The sequence below is a fragment of the Poecilia reticulata genome, linkage group LG17 (assembly GCF_000633615.1).
Source record: "Poecilia reticulata strain Guanapo linkage group LG17, Guppy_female_1.0+MT, whole genome shotgun sequence".
NCBI classification, from domain to species: Eukaryota; Metazoa; Chordata; class Actinopteri; order Cyprinodontiformes; family Poeciliidae; genus Poecilia; species Poecilia reticulata.
This window is the reverse complement of record NC_024347.1, coordinates 13,353,265-13,377,193: the sequence shown is the minus strand read 5'-3', so window position 1 is coordinate 13,377,193 and position 23,929 is coordinate 13,353,265. Positions and strand designations below refer to the sequence as shown.

The 23,929-nt window shown below is 37.9% G+C and overlaps 2 protein-coding genes and 1 long non-coding RNA gene across 4 annotated transcripts in view; 2 read left to right on the top strand and 1 right to left on the bottom strand.

The window, feature by feature from the left end:
• The window catches only part of LOC103479382 (probable G-protein coupled receptor 148), a 2,283-nt gene extending 1,096 nt beyond the window's left edge, over positions 1-1,187 (top strand). Inside the window, exon 2 of the mRNA XM_008433767.1 lies at positions 148-1,187. Coding sequence (XP_008431989.1) covers positions 218-1,165 — 948 coding nt within the window. The 5' untranslated portion in view covers positions 148-217 and the 3' untranslated portion in view covers positions 1,166-1,187. The remainder of the gene's footprint in view (positions 1-147) is intronic.
• Positions 1,188-2,714: 1,527 nt separating this feature from the next.
• Positions 2,715-5,045, bottom strand: LOC103479381 (uncharacterized). Of its 2 annotated transcripts, none has more exons than XR_535937.2 (4): positions 4,692-5,045; positions 3,814-3,905; positions 3,146-3,236; positions 2,715-3,047 (listed from the first exon to the last, which is right to left on the bottom strand). It is a non-coding gene; the product is annotated as an uncharacterized LOC103479381 (long non-coding RNA). The 2 variants fall into 2 exon arrangements; XR_535938.1 differs by lacking the exon at positions 4,692-5,045 and adding an exon at positions 4,542-4,571.
• A 2,199-nt stretch (positions 5,046-7,244) lies between these two features.
• klhl24a (kelch-like family member 24a) lies at positions 7,245-22,250 on the top strand. The gene is made up of 8 exons (XM_008433766.1): positions 7,245-7,517; positions 8,837-8,955; positions 9,040-9,875; positions 11,281-11,465; positions 14,061-14,179; positions 17,882-18,070; positions 19,456-19,644; positions 19,752-22,250. Exons 2-8 carry the CDS (start codon positions 8,881-8,883, stop codon positions 19,947-19,949), a joined length of 1,791 nt encoding a protein of 596 aa, XP_008431988.1. The 5' UTR covers positions 7,245-7,517; positions 8,837-8,880; the 3' UTR covers positions 19,950-22,250.
• Positions 22,251-23,929: the final 1,679 nt, after the last annotated feature.

Here is a 23,929-nt window from a genome sequence, read left to right as displayed (position 1 = left end):
ATATACATTTGTAAATAGCTTAATTTGACCACTACATGTTTTATGATTAAAATGTTTCTTATGCAATGGACCTGGTTTATTACATGCTCATATTTTAAAGAGAGTGCTCTCTGCTTACAGTAACTTATAGTATTTTTCCTTTCACAGCATAGTGCCGGACAAAGTACAGAGCGGCACAAATCATCCATCTTCGCTTCCTCTTCGACGCAAAATCACAATGACATCATCTCACGCGCTGATTTCTAACCTCACAAAGGACTGGATTGAAATCATGGAGCGATGGCAACTTCATCTGTTTTGGATCCCCCCTGCCATTATCACTTTTGCCACACTCATAGTCAACCCCGCTCTGCTGATGTGCATTTTTATGTCCCCTGCTTTGCGTAGGGAGACCCGCTATCTGCTGGTGGCCAACACCCTGATTGCAGACATACTCTTCCTCTTCTCCAAGTTGGTCACAATGATTGGGAATACTGTGAGAGCAGAGATACCCTGGTTTGTTTGTCAGCTATTCACAGCTCTCTCTGTCACGACCTCCAGCTGCACCGTCATCACTGTGACTCTCATGGTAATCGACACCTTTACCGCCGTCCGCTGGCCTCTCCAGTACCACAACCTTGTCTCGCCTGCCCGGACCAGCGGCATACTAGGTGTGGTTTGGTTGATGTGCACCATATATCCGGTCACCTTGATGATGATGGCGATGAAGGATGAGATTCCTAACAACAAAGTCGCCTTGTGTCTGACTCTCCTCTCCTTCGGTTTCTTTAAGGCCAAGAACATGAGGGGGATCGAAATGTACTTTTTTGTATCAGCAGTGATCTTCACTTTTCTAATTTGTTACTGCTACATCCGGCTTTACATGGTGACAAGGACGCAAGGAATTTGGAACAGGCGCTTCTCCAGGGCTCGGGTCACAGTGCTGATCCATGGGGTTCTGCTGCTGCTCTACTTTGTCCCCGGCTTAGTTTTTGCCTCGGAGATCCACATCTTTAAGGAGAAAAACATAAGTCAGGAACTCGTGTGGATCAGCACGGTCAACGCTAATGTTTTCATGATGCTTCCCAGAGCATTTACTCCTTGGCTGTATGGGTTGAGGTACCGAGAGATTTCTGAAAATCTTGCACTTCTGAGACACCGTCGCAGAGAAAGCACAGTATCATAAAAACTCTTAAGATCTGCCCACAGTTAAGACCTATTATTACCACTGGGTTTGTATTGGGGGGTATCCATTTTGTTTGATATGCTCATTGACTGTACATACATAGCGCAATCAGGGCTAGATTTTTGTAATTGGTTGCAGAAGGGTATATTTTACTAAAAAAAAAGAAGTCTAACTTTTGTTTATAAATATATATCAAAAGACACTTTTTGCAACAGTGTCTTTGTTGCAAAAAGACACTTGTACAATTGGRCATTTTATTCAATATAAATACAAGCATATGACTTTCAAATAAAATACCCATTTTGTTAATATAAAAAAGTACTGACATGAAGAAGCTGCAGTATGTAACTTTTATATATAAAAATGCTTTTCACATATCTTTTCAGCACTATGTCATGCCAGGATAACATCAGACAGATAATCTGTGAAAAAGTAAAATATATATATATATATATATATATATTGCTTGCTCCCTGTGGTCCCACTGCCATCTGTAGAAATACACTGCTCCCATTCAGAAACAACCAATCAGAGCAATAAGGAGAGTAGATGGCAGATATGACTGTAACAGGAGGCAGAGGAGCTAGATTTTTTTTATACTATCTGGACATTTTAATAATTGTAAAAACTTTTTATAAATAGTATATACAGTCACAAGTTGCAGTGCACCTACTGCAGCTTCCAATGCTAACAGGATCAGATCATCTAAATTTGGAAATTTTTACTTGTGTTCTGAAAACTATGGTTGGGATCCTGATTACTGCCCTGATTTACTTATCCGTAATAGTCCTGCATCACTGTACACACTTTTGTTTGGAATTGTTTTTCTTTAGGATTAATGTGTTCTCACTCAGTGCTGAAATTTTAAATCGAAATGGACATTTTGTCAAACTCAGGAAATGTGCGGGTGTGAAATGATCAAATCTTTTCACTGTCAAAAAAGCAGCTGCCGCTGAAAAAAATAACTCTTTTGGATTAACATAAAAAAATCATGGAGAGGATTTCCACCTGATTACTTTTCTTTGTTTCAGCACTATGTAATTCTGTTACTCCAATTTAAAGCAAATATGTTGGGTCAACTTAATTTATTAAGGTTATTCCAATTTAAAGCAATTGTGTTGGTTCAACTTAATTTATTAAGGTTATTCCAATTTAAAGAAAATGTGTTGGCTCAACTTAACTTTTGAGGTCGTTTCAACTCATTTGCTTTAGTTGGACCCAATGTAATTTAATAGAGCCTGAGCAACTAATTTGCAATGTTTTGGACCAAATAATTGACTGTACTTGATTAAGATGAATGCAAATTTAGTTGAAACCAACTTATTTTACAGTGATACCTTCACACTACTTAATTAAGTTAATCGAACCCATGAAAATTAAGTTCGCTCAACAAACATGTTTCATGCTGAAAGAAAGCTATTTAATCGTGTAGAAATTCTCTCCATGATTGAATTACGTTAATTCAAAAGACATATTTTTAAGTGCTACTAAATTAAGTGTTTTAAGACCGCACTGGGTGACAGGGCAGAAAGAACACTCAACAATTACAAAGGGTACAGCAGAACTGTATTTTCAAAGTTGTTATCCATTTTCTTTACCATGTGCAGTGCAGGCACTTTACTACAAAGGGTATAAACTCTTGCCAGATGACAACCCATTTGAACATCCATTTAAGCTAGTTTCACTTAATAGTTTAAACAAAACCTTTTATGTCAGTGTTTAATTAGTAACAATAAATTTAAAATTGTTCAGCCTACCACAGGCACAGATTTTAAATTTACAAGATTCAACGCTTTATTTTAACAAAATGATATACTTAGCATAACATATCAGTCAATAACCCCACAGGAACCTTGATGAAGTCTGCCATGGCATCTGAATCCTGTGGATAATAAGAAAAGTACAAATTTAAAAAAGAATGAGGTGAAAGTTTTGATTTTCTTGTGCACAACTTCTGACAAACAGAATTATAATACATACAAGAGACATTGTAGAACTCTCCTCCATCGTTGTTGAGGAAAACTGAGAGACATCCCAGGGTAGCAGTCCTTATGGCAACAACATCTTTGGTCTACAAGTAGGAAAAACAATAAAAGTAAGCACAAGCATATTCTGAAGAAACTAAATCACCATCCAGCCATCCATTTTCTGTACACCCTTGTCCCTTAATGGGGTCGGGAGGTGCTATTGCCCGTCTCCAGCTAATGTTCTGGGTGAGAGGCAGGGTTCACCCTGGACAGGTCGCCAGTCTGTCGCAGGGCAACACAGAGACAGACAAACAACCATGCACACACACTCACACCTAGGGGGAATTTAGAGAGGCCAATTAACCTGACAGTCATGTTTTTGGACTGTGGGAGGAAACCGGAGTACCCGAAGAAAACCCACGCATGCACAGGGAGAACATGCAAACTCCATGCAGAAAGACAGGCCAAACTAAATCACATTTTTTCAAAATAAGTGACCTAGAATAATTGTTCATCCTTATTTCTTGTCTGACTAAGACAGGTTAGAATGTTGATGTTTGTACAATTAAAGGAGCAACTGTAATTTTCCAACCTGCTACCAAAACACAACTGGTTTTGTCGAGCAAGAAGTTTACTCATGTGCATGTGTGCACATAAACAAAATCACGACAGAATGCTCACCTTTCTGTCAAACTGGACCAGAATCTTTGAAATGCATTGTCAGTGACTCCTCTTCAACCTTGAATGCAACATGACAGGTCCCACTTTCTAGTCTGGCAAACATTGCAAAAACAGTAACAATCAGACCTGGCTCTGGATAAATTTTGCTGATAGACTTGTCTATCACCACTGATTTTTTTTGGTGGGGGTTTACAATTGGGCATTTTATTCAATATAAATACAAGCATAAATACATGCATATGACTTTCAAATAAAATATCCATTTTGTTAATATAAAAAAGTACTGACATGAAGAAAATGCTGAGCAATCATGTTCAGATTTTTAAAAACGTTGCATATGTTGCAGAAGTCTAAGAATCTATTATTTCCAATCAATGAAGTCTATTTCTTTATGCAAAGTCAATCCACTCAAGTATAAGTAGTATTACCTATTAGGTTATTAGGTACTATTATTGATTATTGCTACTATTAATAAAGGTAAAAAATAAAATAAAATAAAAAACGTTAGTGCCCTCCCCCCACAAAATGTTACTCAAGTAAATGTAACCACTACTACCCAGCTCGAAAGATGGATAACCAAACTAGTAGCCTATTCTTCATAACTAGCTAAGTGTTAAATTTAGAGGTGTGCCGATCGATCGGCCATCGATCATAATCTGCCAATTTCCGTGAAAAAGTGTATGATCGCCGATCACGGTTTCTCGTTGCCGATCGCACAAACTGATCACCTGCATCTCATTTCCCAGCCTGCCTGTGCAGCTGGTCTCCTCTTTCCTTCACACTACACAAACGCGTAGCAACAAATCCTAAGCGATGTCGTGTGGAACTATAACGCATTGAGTGAATGGGGAAGTTTGCGTGTTGCGGCGGAAAATGACCTTGGGGTCGGGGTGAAGCGCGTCAATATGCATCAAGACGACGCCTACAAACATAATTTAAAAATAGGTATTGCCTTTTAGAGTGCACGTTCCTAGATTTGCACAAACATCTGTAGTTTAATGTAATCTCGCTAGCATCTCGCGTGATCTCCTGATCTCGCTAGACCCTCTTTGGCGGGAGATCACTGACTAAATTGAATCGTCTTGTCTCAACGTTAGGTTGTTAAATTATCTGTTTATCTGACCTAATTTTATAACCTTTGCCTTTGAAACATAAAATTATTCTGTTAAAACATGTTTTTTTGTAAATGCAACGACCACCTCAATTCAGTTTTTTGACACAAGCATGGAACAAGCAGAAAACTGGGCAAATGGTAGAGAAAGGCTGATTAATTTCCAGCTAACCTTCACTTCACGTGATGTTAGCACATGTAAGCCACTGAGTTGAGAACATAAATTACACAGAAACGTAACTGCTATTAAAACCCTTACTCCATCTTACTTTGGATTAACTTGAAGTCCTATTTACCAAATGTGGCATTTTTAAAAAATCTCACCACTTCAAAGTATATTAATGTGTTATGAGGTTTGTCCTGATTAAGTCTTCAAACATGCATGGGTTCTCTCCAGGTATCTCAGCTTTCTCTCGCAGATCAAAGGCATACATGTAAGATTAGCTGACCGTTCTAGGTCTGAGGCCTGAGTGTGCGGGTATATGGGTGTTTGATATGTATTTCTGTTGACCTGTGATGCAAATGTCCAGGTTGTATGCTGCCCCTTGTCCATTCACCATTTATATGGAGACCTAAATAACCCTGCAAAGATAAAAGGAAAGGACAGAGAACAAGCAGAAAGGTGTTTCATTTTCTATCGCTCTTTTCAGTGGCACKACATTTAAATGTCTTGTGATCTGTAACTTTTTATTGTCAGTTAATTCATTATTTTGTCATACTGCTGAAAAACGTATAAATGATTAGCACTTTTCTGTCAATTTTTTCTGACACTCTTAAAGTAAAGGGCTATTTAAGAAATCCCTTAATTAACAATTGCAAAGTCAATGTGTTATATGCTGGCTGATATATAATTTCCAGTGAGGATGCAACATCGCTGCATCCTGTAGCTATTTGTTATATTTGTGTATTTTGTTATTTAAAGAAYGTAGTTTGATTAATAAGTATTTCTTATTTTGTGTTTGAGAGGTCTGAAATTTCTATAAATGTAAAATAAGCACTGCTAAGCTTGTGAAAWTTGTATGTTTATGTTTGGAAATTTAACAATTTTGCTATGTAAAATGTATTGCCTGATGTTGTATAAAAAGTCTTGTGGAACATGTTGATGGACTACAGTTTATGACCATATTAAAAAAAAGCACTCCGCTATGTTTGCTTTCAAAGCCTTGTTTGTCTAAAACTGGGTGTGTAAACAGATCACTGACACGGCCATTTATGGATCATAAAGAGAAATGAATGGCGGTAATGTCTGCATCGTTTGATGGAGGACCTGGTYTATGTGTGTAATACAGCAGCTCAACAGCAGAGGGRCACATTTGTCTGTCTGAACAWGTACAGCAGAAGTGTTTCCTAACACCTGAGTACCTACTTCATAGCACATTTGGCATGTCGTAAAATTTGCCGGTATTTGTAATTCTGCAATAACAACTTTCTATTTATTGAACAGTAAAGTTTACTTTGTATTTGCCTCGTTTGCAAAACAGTTGTGTTCACGATAAAAAATAAAAATAAAAAAACTTAGGTCTTCTCCCGTAAGGTGGTTTGGTTTTGGTCAACTTGACCAGCAGGTGTTTTAGTACAAACCACAATGCTATGTCCTCCACTAATTTCACATGTGTCTTGATTTTGGTAACTTATCTGGTAATACTGGTTTTAAGTGTATTTTCAAAAAGTAGCAATATTGTGAAATTTGACCATCATCTGTGGTTTATGTTAAGCTTAACGATTAGGTTTTTTCTATATGCATTGTTGTTTACTTCGTTGGAAGTGTAAGGTGATCCAGTTTAAAGCTCTTGAAAAGTATTTTGCAACATTGACAGGAAGTTATGACGTCCTTTGTTCCAGCTAAGTTCCTCCTTCCTTCTCACCTGCAGGGGAATCGTGGGGGAGGGGTAGTGACCATCATTTTTGTTTTGATCAGCCGATAGATTTAAAATTAGACGACTTAACATATTTTTCATGTTACGTCGTCTTTTTTGTGCACTGTTTGTGTTTCGATATGTAAACATTGAAATCTTTTTGTAAGCAGTTTAACTCTGCAAAACACTAATAATCACATACAGGTTTTTATAACAGTGGTTTAAATGGCACTGTCGGTTGTTTTCGTGTTTTTTCAATCTTGCAGCCACTACTTGTTATGGATTTTTCTTCTCATAAAACTTGCGTTTGTTTGCAAACAAAGGGAAGCCACGTGGAGAACTGGAGTCTCTTGGGGAGTGTAGTTTTCTCGTTGGACAAGYTTACATCCCTGGAAGGAAAAGAGACTCAGTTTCCCAGGATGCATCAGTAAAATCTGCGTAGGCCCARTGGAACGTATTTTTTTCCCCTGACAAGTAGATGTATATAAAGGGTTCTGTTTACAACAGGGTCAGGTAGTTAAGAGTCTTTGTTTTTGTCTTCGGAACAAGTCAAAATGTCCTGACTGTGTCGCAGCCAAGTTATTTTTTCACAACAGTTCGATGGAAGATATGATAAGTTAGTGGCGAGCGTTTTTAAGATAAAGTTTTATTTTTTTTTCTAATATCCTCCCCCCCCCTTTGTTTTTCCTTTACTTTTGACAGAAGACAGAGGCAGCATCTGGAAACTTTTTTTCACGGTAACGCTTTTGTCTTGTAAAACTGTATTATTTGCTGACATATGTTGGGTATGTTTCTCGCTTTGTTGCAATTATTTATTTATTTTTCAAGAATCTAGCTAACTATCAGTTTGCTAAATCAGTAACGGTCGGGCGCGAGCCAGCTTTGCTTTGTTTAACCGATTGTTAGCTTATCTCTCCACGCAGCTGCACACACTGTTAATTAATTAACAGTAATAACATATTACAACCTTTTTATTTATAAAAAAAAGTAATACATCCAGCTTATTATCAAAATAAAAACACAAATAGATACATAAGTTCAGATGGTTTTATTATTAGATCTCTGTTTTGTTTGCTTTAGCCCAGTGTTTCTGTAAATGCAATGTTTTCTTTGTTTCCTCTGTAGTAAAGCTCATTCACACAGCAAATGTCAGACGCATTCTSKCTAAACTTGTATTGTAATCTGCCTGGCTGCAGTGACCCGCTGCTCCGCTGCTGGCAAATAAGACACGTGAATGGGTTGAGTCCAAGTTAAAAATAACAAGCGATAAATGACCTCACTAGGACTTAGGCCTGTCTTGTTGTTAGTTTTTGAAACAGGCAGTATAGCCCAAGGCATTTTTTTTTCTTCTTTAAGCTAATGAAGGCTTTTTTCCAGAGGAGAAGAAAACACTTTGTCTTGGTTAAGAAATTTGGTTGGTCTATGTATTTGTACTTTTTTGTATTATTAAAAATGACTATAGCAAAAGATTTTATTTTTTTTTTTTAATGATGCAAAAAAGTTACTCCAGGTTATCTGTTGGCAGTCCAGACTCACTTACTCAAGCGCTCATGAAATTTTCTCTAATAGCATCCCTCATTATCAGTTTCTTTCAAAACAAACCTGAATGGCATGTAGGTTGGCCTCTCCAACCGTTTCTTTCCCGCCTCTGCCTCTTTGTCATCCTCAGTCTCATGCAAGCAATTGTGCTCCAGGGCACAACTGTTTGCAGAGGTGATGAGCACGCTAGAGGAAGTAAAGTGTATTTATTTGCCACCTATATTTACCCAGTTGAAAACATCTATCTTTTTCCACAAGACTGAAGTATTTTTTTTTTCTTTTCGCTTACGTTCAATTAACTTAGATTTTAATTAMATTCAACTTATTTATATAGTGCCACTTTACTGTGAATATCATTTCATGGCACTTTACAAGACAAGCTTTCGTTTAATGTTGTACTCACCCAATTAGGGTAACATTTCTGCTTCGCTTGCCCCTTCCTTATTCTCCACTCTTTGTCCAAATCGACAACCACATGATGAATAATTCTGTGGTACCTTTCATTTAATCTTTTTAGATTACCCAAAAGTTCAAGGAGCATTTCTGTTAAAGGTAGCAGCCATGGTGTTGGTTCTGGGCAGGAGAATAAACAGCAGCACCTCAGACACCAAAGAATCACCAGTTGTCAAACGCAAGGTACTAAGTCTTCTGATTTTAAGTATATTTTATGTTAGCCACAGTTTTTTTAAACATATTTATGAATGTAATTTTTTCCTTAAGGTTTTGCCAGTTGAATGCAAAGCAGGCGATGACTTTGACTTCTGCTCTGGTGCGTCACATTCGGAGGGAATCCTTCAGGTGTTCAATGAGTTCCGCGACTGCCGTCTTTTCACTGATGTGGTCATCAGCGTGCAGGGCCGCGAGTTTCCCTGCCACCGTGCTGTGCTCTGTGCCTGCTCTTCCTACTTCAAAGCCATGTTCTGCAATGATCACCGTGAGAGCAGGGAGATGCTGGTTGAAATCAAYGGCATTGAGGCTGAGGCGATGGAGGCCTTCCTCAACTATGTTTACACTGGGCGTGCCAAGATCACCACAGAGAATGTCCAGTTTCTCTTTGAGACCTCCAACCTCTTCCAGATCACCACACTGCGGGATGCTTGTGCAAAGTTCCTAGAGAACCAGCTTGACCCATGCAACTGTGTTGGCATTCAGCGCTTTGCGGATGCTCACGCTCTCAAGCAGCTTGCTAGCCGCTGCAAAAGTTACGCCCTGGCAAACTTCTCAGAAGTGTCACACCATGAAGAGTTCCTTGACCTACGGATTGAAGAGCTGAAAGACTACATTGGCAAAGAAGATTTGTTCGTCAGTAAGGAGGAGATAGTGTTTGAGGCAGTGATGAAATGGGTGTACCACAACGTGGACCAAAGGCGGCCCATGCTAAAGAGTTTGCTGCAGCACGTTCGGTTGCCCCTGCTTCACCCGAATTACTTCGTCCAGACGGTGGAGGGAGACGAGCTCATCCAGAACGCTCCAGAGTGCTACAAGCTCCTCCATGAGGCCAGGCGCTACCACGTGCTAGGAAACGAAATGATGTCACCCAGAACTCGTCCACGCAGGTACTGAAAATGTTAGCATTCTTTGGTATGAGGAAGGTTTCAGGCAACTTTAAATATGAAAGTCTGTGGACGTAGTGTGACTTCAAATGACTAATCTTTCCTCAGAAAGGGATCTTTTTTTACATCCGTCTTGACATTTATGTTTTTGTTTTACTTTGATGGMAAGTTGCTAATGAACTCTGTTCTCCTGGCTTCTGTGGTTGTGGTGTTGTTGTTGTACATGCTTTTCAGCGAGACACAGACGGGGAGTGTTGTTGTGCTGAAGAGACAAGTTTGGCRCTCACTTGGCTTTGTTTTGTAGCACTGTCTTGAAATGTAAATGATAGAGGGGAGTCAGGCATGTTCAAACATAGACAGATTTAAAAAGAAAGATATGATGCAAGAAATAGCAATCAATTGAAAATGTCGAGTCTTGTTGTCATACCACAGGTGAAGCTCACATCGCATGTTTTTTTTCTTTCCTGTGTTCCTGTTCGTTCACCTCTCACCAATTTACTGGATTYTAATTTATTTTTGGGGGTTTGTTCTTTTATTGCTGTAATGGTGTCCAGTTGAGCTCATTAATAAAGGACAAAGGCTAGAGCTGACTGATGCCTTCTAAACATGATACTAAAAATGAGCATATGGTGGGCTGTACCCTAGCAAACAGCAAGGCAGCTGCGTTTGAAATTTGAAACGCAGCAATGGTTAAAATGGGACCAGTTCCAGCTGTCAGTTATTAAGGCTGTGCAACATGTATTTCAGGTGCATTGTCTGAGCTGAGCTGTTCAAATCATCAAACCAGTCGAGCAGTTCATCCCTTTTATTGAGTTCTCCATTTGCCTAGAGGGCCAAAAATGGTGGTCAAAACAGATCCTCTATTTTCTGGCTTTGTTTGTACACCAGAGCCTCTGCTTTCTTCAGAAGTGCCAGGGATATAATTGATCTGTTGTACACACACTCCAACAGATGTAGCTTAACCGCTTGTGTCTTTTAGTTGTGTGTGTGTTTGTCTGTGTGTATGTAGACAGCTAAGCACACAGCTGAAGCCCCTCAACACCTGCCAGTGTTGGGTCTGCTTTCTCTCACATGCTAAGGAAAAGCTGTAGCTCTGTGTATTTATCATCCTAAGAACAAACCTTTGTGATCATGGAGATTCAGCTCAAGTCTTATTTCTAACCATGTCCTGTGCTGCTGTATGTCTGTAATGATCTGAACTTTGCCTTGACGTTAATTATAAATCATGCCTTTGACAAATGTGGATTTGTATGCAAACTTCCTTCACTGGGCTAYAGAAGAGAGCATATTTAGTATAGTTTGTTTGTAAAACTGATTGGAAAAGGTTAATCTAGTCTTTTTTTTATTTGTTGTTGCTACTATATCTCATATTTTTATGCCTGACACCTACTCACTCTCCTCCGCACAGGTCGACTGGCTACTCAGAGGTGATTGTAGTGGTTGGGGGTTGTGAGCGAGTGGGGGGCTTCAACCTACCCTACAACGATTGCTATGATCCAGTCACAGGGGAATGGAAATCCCTGTCAAAGCTGCCTGAGTTCACCAAGTCAGAGTATGCTGTCTGCGCCTTGCGCAATGACATCTTGGTGTCTGGTAAGATCATGTTGTATTTGTTATATTCTGTGYATGTGCAACATTTTTTTTCAAGTCTTAAAATCAAGCAAACTAAATTAGTCAAACCAAAATGGAAGGTCAACAGTTCTGGTGTCAGTCTGGTAGGTTGGTCAATAGGGTCTCTGTATTTACTTACSTAAGCTTAACCTTCTACCTWTGCCATTGATCTGGAARCACGTGCTGCGGAAGGAAACTCCTTAATGAAAGCGGCTATTATTGAAAATCATTTTTATTTAAGCAGTTGTGACAGTGACATGTCTGACTTCGCTGTGTAAATAAATGCCTTGTAGCAGACATTAGCATACCATTGTATCGTTTTTTTTTTTCTTTCCTGCTTTGTTGAGGATGATTAACTACCAATAAATATTTGCAATTAAGAAAATACTTTTCCATGTTTATGTGCTAGGGAAGTTAATATTCCTTCTTTCAAGTATCTTCCAGAAAAACTAGTCAAAGTCAAGTTCATCTTAATTATTTAGAAGGACAATGTTATTCCAACAAAAATAAATAAATCATTAGTACACCTTTAAAGTTATTGCTCATCTTTCTTACCATATAGTATTTTTAATATTGGCAAGAAAGCCTATGATAAATTTTCCCCAATTTTTTAAGCCTGGGTATCTTTTATTGAAAACATCTGGCTGAACTCTCAGTTTAGTACTCGGAGACGCCTTTATTTGTTAGCTAACTCTTATGATTTAGTTAATCTCTGTTGTAACAGCTTTCATAGAGCTGCATGTATAACACATTCTAGAAACACCTATTGTCTTCTAAAGATTTTACTGTGAAGAGCTTTGAAGAAAAATCAGAACCTTGTATATTATATCTGTCATGGCCTCCTGGAAACTGCTTCGTTTTTTAAATTAACTGTGTGCCAAGAGAGCACTAAGTCTCCTCTGAGAGAGAGAAAAAAATAAAACCTAGATTATGCAAGACATTTCTATGACCCAATTTATTTTAGCAAATGAATACAGATTGTTGTTAAGCTTAAGGAACTTAAGTTCTGCTTCCAGGTTGCAGCCCGTAGAATAGCTGCAAATTGTTTAAGGKTTGATGCACATTTTTCCTTTGGTCAAATTATTTTAAAGAAAATTCTGTTACGGAAAGTGTGGAGAGCCCATAGGTACTGGTTGTGTTCAGACATGCTTTAAGGAAACTGTTAACATTCATGCAAATAAACGGCTGAGTAGCGTAAGAAGAAAGAGGAAAAACAAGTCAAAAGAGAGGGAAAAAAATGAAAAGTGTCCCCCTCAGCAAAGAGTCTGCTATATTCTGCACATGTGCCAAGTCCTCACGAGTTATAAATCTGCTCTCATGCGCTGCTTAAAAACATACATTGCTCCTCCCCCACAGTTTTATGCCCAACACATACAATACATAAGYGTTACTTGTTTATATAGTCTTATGATCCTCACTGCCCCATTTTTTTAAAATCTGTTTTTATGACTGATTGTATTTTTGTCCTCTATACCTTTAACAACACTGGTGTGCATTCCTCCTGCCTGTGTCTGTCCCTTTTCACACAGGAAACTGGTATAAACACAGGCCTTCCAGCCTGTACCCAAGCACAGCTGCAGCCTGTAAACTCCAAAAATACAAAAGTATTGTTTCACTGTYCACRGACAGGAAGYGTGCCAATGTATGGATAAAAGTTAATTAAACTGTTTCCTGTCATATAGATGAACATTATATGYTAGACAAAACCTAAACGAACCTCATACATKGTTGCAAGTTGCAGCTGAAACAAAGCTGGGATAAAAAGCTAATTTTGACATTTATTTCTCACAAACGTTATTAGAACATTCAGGTTTTGGCTTGTTATTTTAAACATTATCTTTCTAAATCCCCTTTTTTCTCTTTTAAGAAACTCGYCTTCCTCTGACATGCTCCATCTTACAAATTTCTAATTGAGGCCTCAAGGGCAACAGACTGTCTGGCTCTTTAAGTATCTGGCGGATTATTAAGTAGGCACATGCTGGGTCTAACTTGCTCTGCAGATCTGTATCTGTCTTTTTGCTTACTTTGAAATGACTGAATAGAGTTTCTTCATTATCAAATAAACAATATAGGGTGTACGTATGCAGTCAGAAATTTTGACAGTTGGAGAGGCCTGAAGATAATGGAATGCATTGAGAATATCTAATGTGTAATATMTAATAGTGCTTCTCTGTGATGAATGGTGAGAGGTTTATTGTGAGATTTCAGGCACATGTTGGCGCTTGTTGAATGCTTGCCTGTGACACAATAACATACTTATCATTGTTCCTTTTTTATCTCAAACAAAACCAACTTTTTTTTTTTTGTTGTTTTTTTTCTGTACAAGCCTATGAAATGACTTCAATTCTAAACTTACCCTTTGTGATCTCATTCAATAAAATTGAAATGTGTTGTGCTGCTCCAGCAGTCAGTTAACAAATTTAGGTGAAGATATGCACCTATCATATATTTAAAATAACACATGGCAGTTGGTAAACTTTGCATATGTGTCTGGCTAACAGATTCTCTTTGTTTCTGCCCTTTTTTTCCACATAAAGTTGTCAAGTTTGTAACAATAATGTTGTATTGCATTCGCAGGAGGACGCATTAACAGCAGGGATGTGTGGCTGTACAACTCCCAGCTCAACCTTTGGATCAAAGTGGCTTCTCTCGTCAAAGGCCGCTGGAGACACAAGATGGGTGTCCTGCTGGGCAAGGTATTAAAAGAAAAAAAGCAAATCCTCATGTTTCAAATGGGGTTTTTAACTCTTTTTTTAGACATCCCAGCTTCATATTTTAACTGCTGCTTGAACCACAGCAGTGCCAGGCTTGTCGCCGGCTGAAGTTGCATAGTTGCGTAATTCTCACTGCCGGGGATGTTTTGTACGAGATCCAGCAAACTTAAATACTTCAGTCTGGCTTTTGGGTTAAACAGTTTGGATCATGATGCAAAGCATCTGCTGTTGGTGCCTGGGGTTTGTTTGCACCATATAGGAGATGGCGTTTTTTTGCATGCAAACTATCTGGATGGCAGCAAGATTTGGTACATGACACTTAATAATAGAGTAATTAGGTGTTATGGCGAGACTGTAATCCTTGTTTACGAAAATTCTAGTAAAGGATCCTTTAGAAAAATTTGAGGGGAGGGCAAAGTGCTCGTCATTGTTCACTCAAAATGAATGATTAGGTCTGGTGTAGGTGTTATTGAGAAATTCTGAAGAACTTGGTAAGGTAATGAGTATGAYGATGTTCAGGCACATAATTGAACTGTTTTCGTTTCATATCTTATAATAGTAAATTAATTACTTAGTGGCTGGCGTGCTTGTCTTTTGCATACCTTGCATACAAAGTGATGACTCACTAATGTTAGATGTTCATAGTATTTTTTTTAATCACACTTACACTAGATATTTTCGATTAGAAATGTTTCTCGTTGATGTCAGTTGTCAGATTTGAAAACAAATGGATTGAAGTAGATAAGTTGCGGCTTCATTCTGGACAGGTGGACATTCTTCTCTGAGGGCAGTGTGAGTTCAGCCGATGAGTGCCAGCACTTCATGCTTCCAAGTTAAGAACAAGCTGAATCTCTGTCTCTGCCCTATAGCCATAGACAGCAGGCAAAGCAGTTGACAAATGCCTCAATACACATAAAATCACAACAATAGACTACATTTCAGGCCATATAAAACATGTGATACAATGTTTATGTAGGAAAATAAATTCATCCTACATAAATTCATAAACTCCTGGTCTTGTAAGACCAGGAGTTTCCCCTCCTGGTCTTACAGGAGGGGAAACTGTACAGACTAGACAGTGGTATCAAAAATAGCACAAATGACTTATGGCTTAAATAACTCATGCATGTTTTTGTTAATAATGTGTAAAAAGAAGTACTAAATAATTATAATAGTCATGTAATAAATAAATCAGCGTAGCTTAACATGCACATAATGTACAGTCTTAATTTAAAACTAAAGATCTTTTACTGACAAACATGTACATGCTTAAGCACAAACATGCTGAGCGTGGATAAGCGCAGGTGTTCCTGGAAAGTTTCAGCCTCAAACTGAACTCTGATTGATTTAAAGAATCATGGCTCAAGGAGATTTGATCTATGACCTCAAAACTGCACCCAAAATCCCCAATTGTTTTATCACAGCAAATGCATTTTGATTTGTGCTCCCACAACAATGTGGTAATTAGCTCGGCGGTTATAATGTGGCTATAAAAAGGCAGTACTCAACACTTAAAAAGGTTTCTGAGGTGTAAATTTGGAATCTCTATTTGCTTAAATACTACTGAGCTACACATTAAGATTGCAAAATTCCTTTTGAAAACAGTTATAGGACTATTATGTATACATAAATGAAAATATTCTATAAGAASATCATTGATTATATGGATTTATGGTATGATAGAAAAAAACACTCATTGATCTTTAATCCAAGTAGGTTTATATTATCTGTTTCTTTTATAATTCTCAATTTGTGAATGCATCCATTTCAGAGTTTTCTTTCCCCTTTGTCACACCTTGTGGCATTTAATGCTTGATGGTTCCTCATTTGTTTCTCGTGAATGTTTTTTGTCATAGTCTTACTCCAGATTCTTTAAGATTATTTCTATTTTCCAGTATCTCTTTCGAATGTTTCTCCGACATTCTTCAGAAGAATTATTCCCTTYCCCCCCTCAGCTTGTCCCTACTTATTTCCTCATTCAGTCTGTAATTTCCTCTTTTGATGGACGGCTCTGTTGCAAGCCCACATGCTGTAAACAACCCACTATAATCATCACATACACATGTTCATCCTTTTTTATGCTAAAACATTCCTATAGAAGTCCCCGGCCTCCTACTTTGTATCGTCAGAAATCAGATGTGCTTTTGCATGACTGAAAATGTTTGCTGTATGCACGCAGGCCTCACAGTCATTCTGTTTRAACTCCTAATGACGATTCTCCTGTTAGACTGGTCCGACATGAACAACGTATTTTCTGAAATGGGTCGTACTTGTTTTTTTCCCCTCCAGTAATAGACAGATTGTGGATTTTATGTTTTTTTGGTCTATATTATCAGTCTCACTCTCACCTACTTCCCTACTTTTATCGTTATCGGGTTTTTTTTAGGAAGTGGTTGATTGTTCAGCCGTCATTAAGCAGTTGGTTTAGTATTTTCTGTTGTTTTAGTGTCTGTACGTTTTTCGTGGTGTTAAACTGTATGTTACAACTATAGTTGTTACACTTCTTTAAATATACTGCCACTGTCGTTTTTAAGCAGGACAATTTCTGGATATATTTACTGAATCATTAAGGGGTCAGTGTATTGAAAGTAGCAAATCTGGTAAAGCTAAATGTACATGTTTCATTTCTTATAAAACCACACACAAAAGTCCTATATCACTCTGAAGCTTTCAGTTTAAATATGTCCTATTAGATGTGAGTGGGGAAAAATAGTTTGACTTCAGCAAAAACTTGGGTGAAAAAAGAACAGCGTCTAATTACAGTGGATTTATCTCTGGGTGCCATATGTTCCTCTCTTATTGTGTTATTTTTTTTTTATTTATAACAACAATCAACCAGTGTTTTGTTAGAAAATATCAAGAGTATTAAAYGATCTGAACTTGGCCTAAGTGATTATGGTCTTACTTTTGACTTCAAAGTGCTGAAGTAACTTCACAATAAAGATGTACATGTTACTGTGTTGTGCACTCTTGATTGTTACAGAAAACCAAAAGGATCATTTGAAAGCGACACGCGTTGAAACYGAAAACCAACGAATGACAGTTTTTCAGTTGGAAAAAGCAGTAGTTGCATGTCCCACCTCTATCCAGGAGACAAACACACACATCTGTTCCGTCTATTGAATTAGCTTTCTTCTCTTTAATTTTATGCATTTGCGTTTCCTTTTATTTTTATTTCTGGGAGTCAGCAACTGCCTGGAGGGTTTCTGTTGGGAAATTCTACTCTGATGATGTGTAGTTTAACCTCCTCTGCACTGGTTGACAAGGTGTAATCTTTTTCAAGAAATGTTTTCTTGCAAATGTGAAAAATGCAAAATCCTTCAATCATTTGATTAAAAAAAAAAGAAAAAAAAAGGTAATTTGGTTAACTGCTAGGTGCCATGTATCTGCTAATCTGACAAAAATAGTCAGGATATTGTAGTACAGATTTAAAAACAAGAAGGAGAATACCTCTTTGTCTAGCGGCAGAACGTTGTTCGTCTTCTGGACCTGACTAACTGGTTTATGAAGTGCTCAAGTGAGCAGCTATTGTTTATGCTCACAAACTTATAATAAAAACATTTTTTATGATATTGTGGAGCAATTTAGTTGGATAACTTTGTTTCAAAATGCTGCCATGAAGGAAACCGTTGCACGCGAGAGATATTCCTGTGTTTCACTGATTTCTTGCGTTTCTGTCCTCAGGTCTACGCTGTGGGCGGCTATGAYGGGCAGAGCCGCCTGAGCAGCGTGGAGTGCTACGACTCCTTCTCCAACCGCTGGACAGAAGTGGCTCCACTGAAAGAGGCAGTCAGTTCTCCAGCGGTGGCCAGCTGCAGCGGCAAGCTCTATGTTATTGGAGGAGGCCCGGACGACGAGACTTGTTCAGACAAGGTGAGAAACAGTTGTGTGTTCTCCCTCCCACACAGTAAACACATGTTGCATCCGAGGCGTGTTTTCACTATAGTGAGATTTTCTCGGTTATAATGTTTTCTTTGTTGAGGCCTGGAAGCAGTAATTTAGTGCTAAAGATTAAGTTCTGTTTCAAAAAAATGCCAGTTTGTCTACTTTTGCGTTTGTTAGCTCTGTGAAAGGATGAAAGACAAGTTGTATCATTTTTCTGTTTAGTAATTTATGCAAGTCAAACGGTCTCTGCAGGTCTGATCTGGTTCAGAGTCCTGATTGCATCAAGATCTATATCGCCCATAGAAATGTAGCAATAGATCATTTCCCAACTGATTTTATAGGCTGCAGAACTAAGCTAATGCCATTATTTCTTGGTGGATGAAAACCTCTGCTTGAATTAATACATTGGACATTCACTGTGGTCAGTTATGTCAAGGGTCGCGCTTGTAATTGAACAACAAATCCATATTGTCGATAACATGACAGGGTTGCAACTTCTTACACAGCACTGAAAACGAAAGAAGATGGATGTTAATTAAAAGCTATGATGAGAATAATTAAATGGATTTTCTAGGTACACGTTGAGCCACATAACTGTAACAAATTTAAAGTTGATTTAGCTCTCCTACTGAATGCTAAAACAAAAACACACCATAAATCCAGGCATGACAGTTCGCTGGAAAAGTGTGATTATGTCTTCTGATAATTGGCATTGTAGTATAAACAGAGGTAGTCATTTTACTCCAATGAGTTGCAGGATGTTTGCCCACATTAGAAGCACACACAACAGGGCAGACTGGTAATCTGGTTGTCTGATAAATGATTAGACAAAGATGGATGCCTGTCTGTCTGCATGGCTCATTGTCTTCTGCCTTACCATGGAGGAATCTGAAATGTAAGCAGACTTTACTTCAATGAACCAACTCAAAAGAATCTCATGAGGASAAGAGTCCTCATTCGCCACAGTGACAAGGATTTCATATCAAAAATAGACAAAGATAATGTGGAGTCTATGTTAATATATAGTTCCTTGCGAAAGCAATTATCTCTGACCACAACCCTCAATAGTGTTAGAAAAATATGCCGAGCTTTGATCTTGCCTAAATTAAGATTAATTTTTGTGACTCAACAAAAAGACTGGGCAAAARTGGGAWAACATATTTGTAAAGTTCTTTAAACTGTGTACTTTCTCCCCCACCCCCACCTTTGTTATATTAAAATACATTGACGTTTGAAGCTTATGTCAGTTCACAAGACTCCTCAAATCCATGTCACATGCTCCGTTGTACCTTATTTCTGTTTCCAATTTATTGTTTACATGTTATACATGAATTTTGTATCTTTTTTACTAATTATGCAACTGTACCCTACAGGTTCAGTGCTATGATCCAAATACAAACACATGGTTACTACGGGCCAACATCCCCATCGCTAAGCGTTGCATCACAGCTGTGTCCCTCAACAACATGATCTATGTCTGCGGTGGCCTTACCCAGAACCTTTATTGCTACGACCCAGCACAAGACTACTGGATACTTGTGTTGCAGACCTTAGCCAAGCAGGTGACTGATTTAGATTCAGATTGTTTTTGAAGTCTGTGAGCAAGTGAGGTATAAAGTCCATAGTCTTAAGCAGCATTTTGAAACTTCTGTTTTGGTCTCTTTTACAGGAAAGTTGTGGCATGTCAGTGGCTAACGGGAAGGTCTATATCCTCGGTGGCCAAGGGGAAAACGGTGAAGCTTCAGATGCAATCATATGTTATGACCCAGCGACAGGCCTCTTGACAGGAGATCGTGGCATGCCACGACCCATCTGCTACCACGGATGTGTAACCATCCACCGCTATTGTGACAAAACCAAGCCATGACTCTAAACACAGAAACACAGACAAGCAACATGTGAGGACACATACTACTATAGCCAAACTCTTTATGTACTTCACATAGACGTGTTACTTTTAAACAAGAGACATCTGAATTAGTTCAAATTAAAGGAGCAGGGAGCTAATTTATTCTTTTCCATCATTTTGTCTTTTTTTGTCTTTTTTGTGTGCAATCTGCACACATTTTAGATTAGGCAATCTAAAATGTACCCCACTGACCTGGTTCCTAATATTTCCATACAGCAGAGCATAGTCCAGCACTAATTAGAAGTATAAGTATTTTTTAAATATATATTTTAACTGTATTTTTAATTTATTTATTGATTTGTAATTGAGCTGAAATGTGGGCAACAGTCAGCCAGCTGTGGTGCCACAGTATCAGTTCTTTTATCTATTTACYGCCCTAACCCGTTGAAAAGAGGCTGAACAAACACATTAATCAGTTGTCAGTGATAGCTCTGCTCCGTTGTTTCAGTTTTTTCATCACAAGTTCCCACTTCACAAGCTTGTTTCCCCTCAYCTGTTCCACATTGTTTCATCACCTCGTTTGTTTTCTACATTACTAGTTGTGTTCTCCATTGCAATTAACTGATTTCTCATTGTTTTTTATATATATATTTCTTTAATTTATATGTATTTTTTAAATTTTTTTTGTAAAAGCATGTTGTATTATTTACATCATTGGTGTGTCAGATGAGTATTACTGTCAGCTTTTTGGTGTTTGGGACACGTGGGTGGTTTTTGCTAGTTAGAAACCTTTGTAGATCAAACTCAAGGATCGCTCTGAATAACTGATGTGTGTGCATGACAAGTATGGATGYGTGACTTTTATGACTCAGCCTGGAAGCGTCGGAGCCCAGCAGGTTTGACATCAAGTTGTAGCATAAGCACRGCACAACTGCTAACTCTTAATTGAGGCTGGCGCCTCTCACTTAAACATTAACGTACAAAGATGTAGCTCTGGGTAACCACGGGTGCGTTTGTCTGTATGTGTGTTTGCTGGTCGGTGAAGGTGTGCAGCAATGGTRTACCTCACACATGGGGTTAAGAGTTCATGCTAAGGGTTTACGACTTTGTGGCTCACAATCTGTAAAGTTTATTTTTTTTTTTACAAGTTGGTATTGATAGACCAGAGAATTGCTGTGAATATAACTTTAAAGATTTCTTTTTRTATGGAAAACATTTTTGTTGTTGTTTTTTGTGTCTTTCTTCTATAACTAAGATCCCCAGCTGTGCACTTTGACAAAACCTTTTTCAATGTAGGCAGATTTAGAAATGGAATCACCWTTTCTTTTACGTAAAGTGGACAAGACAGTAAATCATCTTTAATGGCTTTGAGTTCTTCCAAAAGTGACAAACTGAACACATTTGGAGAGTTTCTTGCCATTTTTAGGACAACAGGAACAATCTATGCATGTATTACCACTTAGAAATGCACAACTTACTCCGTGGATAGTGAATGTTGCGTATATTTTTATCCCAGAAAATCAACAAAGCCGTTGGGGGTTATTTCCTTTTATTCATCACGCATGCTATGAGACGGCTTAATTTGGTGTTRGGCCTTGAAATTATGAACCTCTTGATTCTCTTCTCCACGCATAATTTTTTTGTGTGTTTGTTTTCATAATATACTAACTCAGAAGTGCCAGCTGGACGGGTTAAAGGATGGGTTAATGTATGAAAAAGGCTTAAAATRGTGAGAATGAGAAACAAGTGTGCCTTCTTCCGCTGAGATTAAAATAYCTTTAAAATGAGACACAAACATTGTCCTGATACTCTGATTTATTGGTTTTGCAATGAACTTTCATTTATTGCCTGCTTGTGATGAGCCTATATACTGTTATTTTGTTTAATCTGATTTCTTTCTTCTTTTTTTTTATTCTTTTTGTGGTGAGATGTGTATTTGTGTGTTGTTCAGATAAGGTCATTCCACCAGGTTAAATGGTATATTGCAAATGCTGACTGGAAGAGTTGAGCAAAAACATATATATGTATAGTTTACCCTTCTTTATAAATACAGATATCAACCAAAGTTAATCTGATTTTTGTCCCGGTTTATATGTGTTGAGAAATAATTGATTGTGCCTGCATGTAAGATGGACGATTGAACATGTTAAATGCTGTGCCATATGCCTTAAAACAAATCATGACAGGGCCATTTAATCTGGCCTTTTTCATATTGTTTATTGTATGTATGATGTAAGAAAGAGAACATTTTGGATATTGGTAACCTGCAACATGTTGCAGTGGTTGTAAGAGGAACATCAATAAACTCTGTATAAATGATTGGTCCTTTGTTTTAATYAAGTGGTTTGTAAATGTCCACATTGACAGTAAAAATATGCGTCTGCACATTGATCTGTCTGTTCCAGTAAGAATAAATTAAACACACAGAGCCTGACATAAATTTACCTACACTCATCACTGACATAAATGATGCCATAATGATACAACATAGAATATTAGAAACAAGAATTTGTTGTACAAGTTAAATGGATTGCAAATTTTCATAACWTAAAAGTTATACATACGGTTCTAAATATTTACAAACACTTCTACTACTGTTTGAAACTTGCTTGGTGACATCCATAGAAACATCTCTGATATAATTCTGTTTTTTTTTTTTTTCATTTCCCCTCTCTTTTTTATCAGAAATGGTGGAGCTCATTTAAATTGATTTGCTACCTGGCATTCAATCCATTTTTAAGCTTAGTGCCAACATGTTTGTTGGGGTTGAGGTCAGGGCCTTTCCTGCTTGGTCCATTCAAAAAAACCAACGCTTGAGATCTCTGTCTGGTTGGAACAACATTTTGTGTCCAGGTCTGAACCATCAGGCAGTTTTAGGTAATCCGTCTACTACTAGTGCAGACCCTCGTGATGCTGCCACCACTGTGCTAACTCCTTTAAACATAGTCCTTATCAGAGCTGACTCTTTGTTTCATAAAACGTCAATCCAGAAGACATTTGGCTCGTTCATGAAGGCAGTTTGAGTTTTCAGTTATAATTGAACATGTCAATTTTGAAGCAGGTTTTTTTTTCCCTCAATGCTTGTTTTCCAGCATCTGTGTCTTGAGACTTTATAGTTATTCCTGAAAAATAAAAAATAAAAATGTTTCCACCTGTGGGTGAYGGTTTGGTTCAGATGACTGAAACATGGACTCAGTTGTAGCTGGATGATGATCCCAAACACACAACTAGGCTTACATTAGCCTTCCGGTCTTAAAGCAATGATGTTGATCCTGTTGGGAATTTCTGGGCTATGTCTGATTAAAAGCAAATCTTTGCCAGGAAAGCAATCACTTTTCATTGGCTCTGTTATTTCTAAGAATGGCCTTATATCCAGAGAGGATTGTGCCAGGACATTGCTCAAAAAGAGTGTGGTTTCTCTGGCACTTTATAGAAATCGAATTCTGTGTGTCCGTGTTCATATTCGAGCCTGTTTTTATAACTCTACGTCACTGTAGAGTAGACAAAATTCATATTATATTTAAACTTTCAATGTAAGTTACAATATGGATCCAGAAATATGCCAGATTTWWAAAAAAACATTTTTTTAATCAACCAGTAAGACATATACTCAACATAGCTGCTGGTGGTTTGAGKCCATTGAGGGACGAATCAATCATGCTGGTGATGTTTTAATGAGCCATTGTGTGGAACAAAAGGATGTGGCCCGGCATCAGCTGCACAGTTTAAAGTAAAATTGAGCAACACAGGCTCSAGTAGACATTCGCTGGGTTTTTTTTATATGCTACATGATTTGTGGCATGCATTCCACATCATGGTTTGACACCACCACTGCAACATTTTCTCACAGAGTTTTGTAGACATGGGTAATTAATACTAATTAATTTGTAAAAAAAAAAAAAACATAAAAAAAAACTTCTTAATTTGTTTGTTTTAAACAGATACACATTTACAGACATGAAAAGACAGCACTGATGTTAATTTTAGAGGTTAAAAAG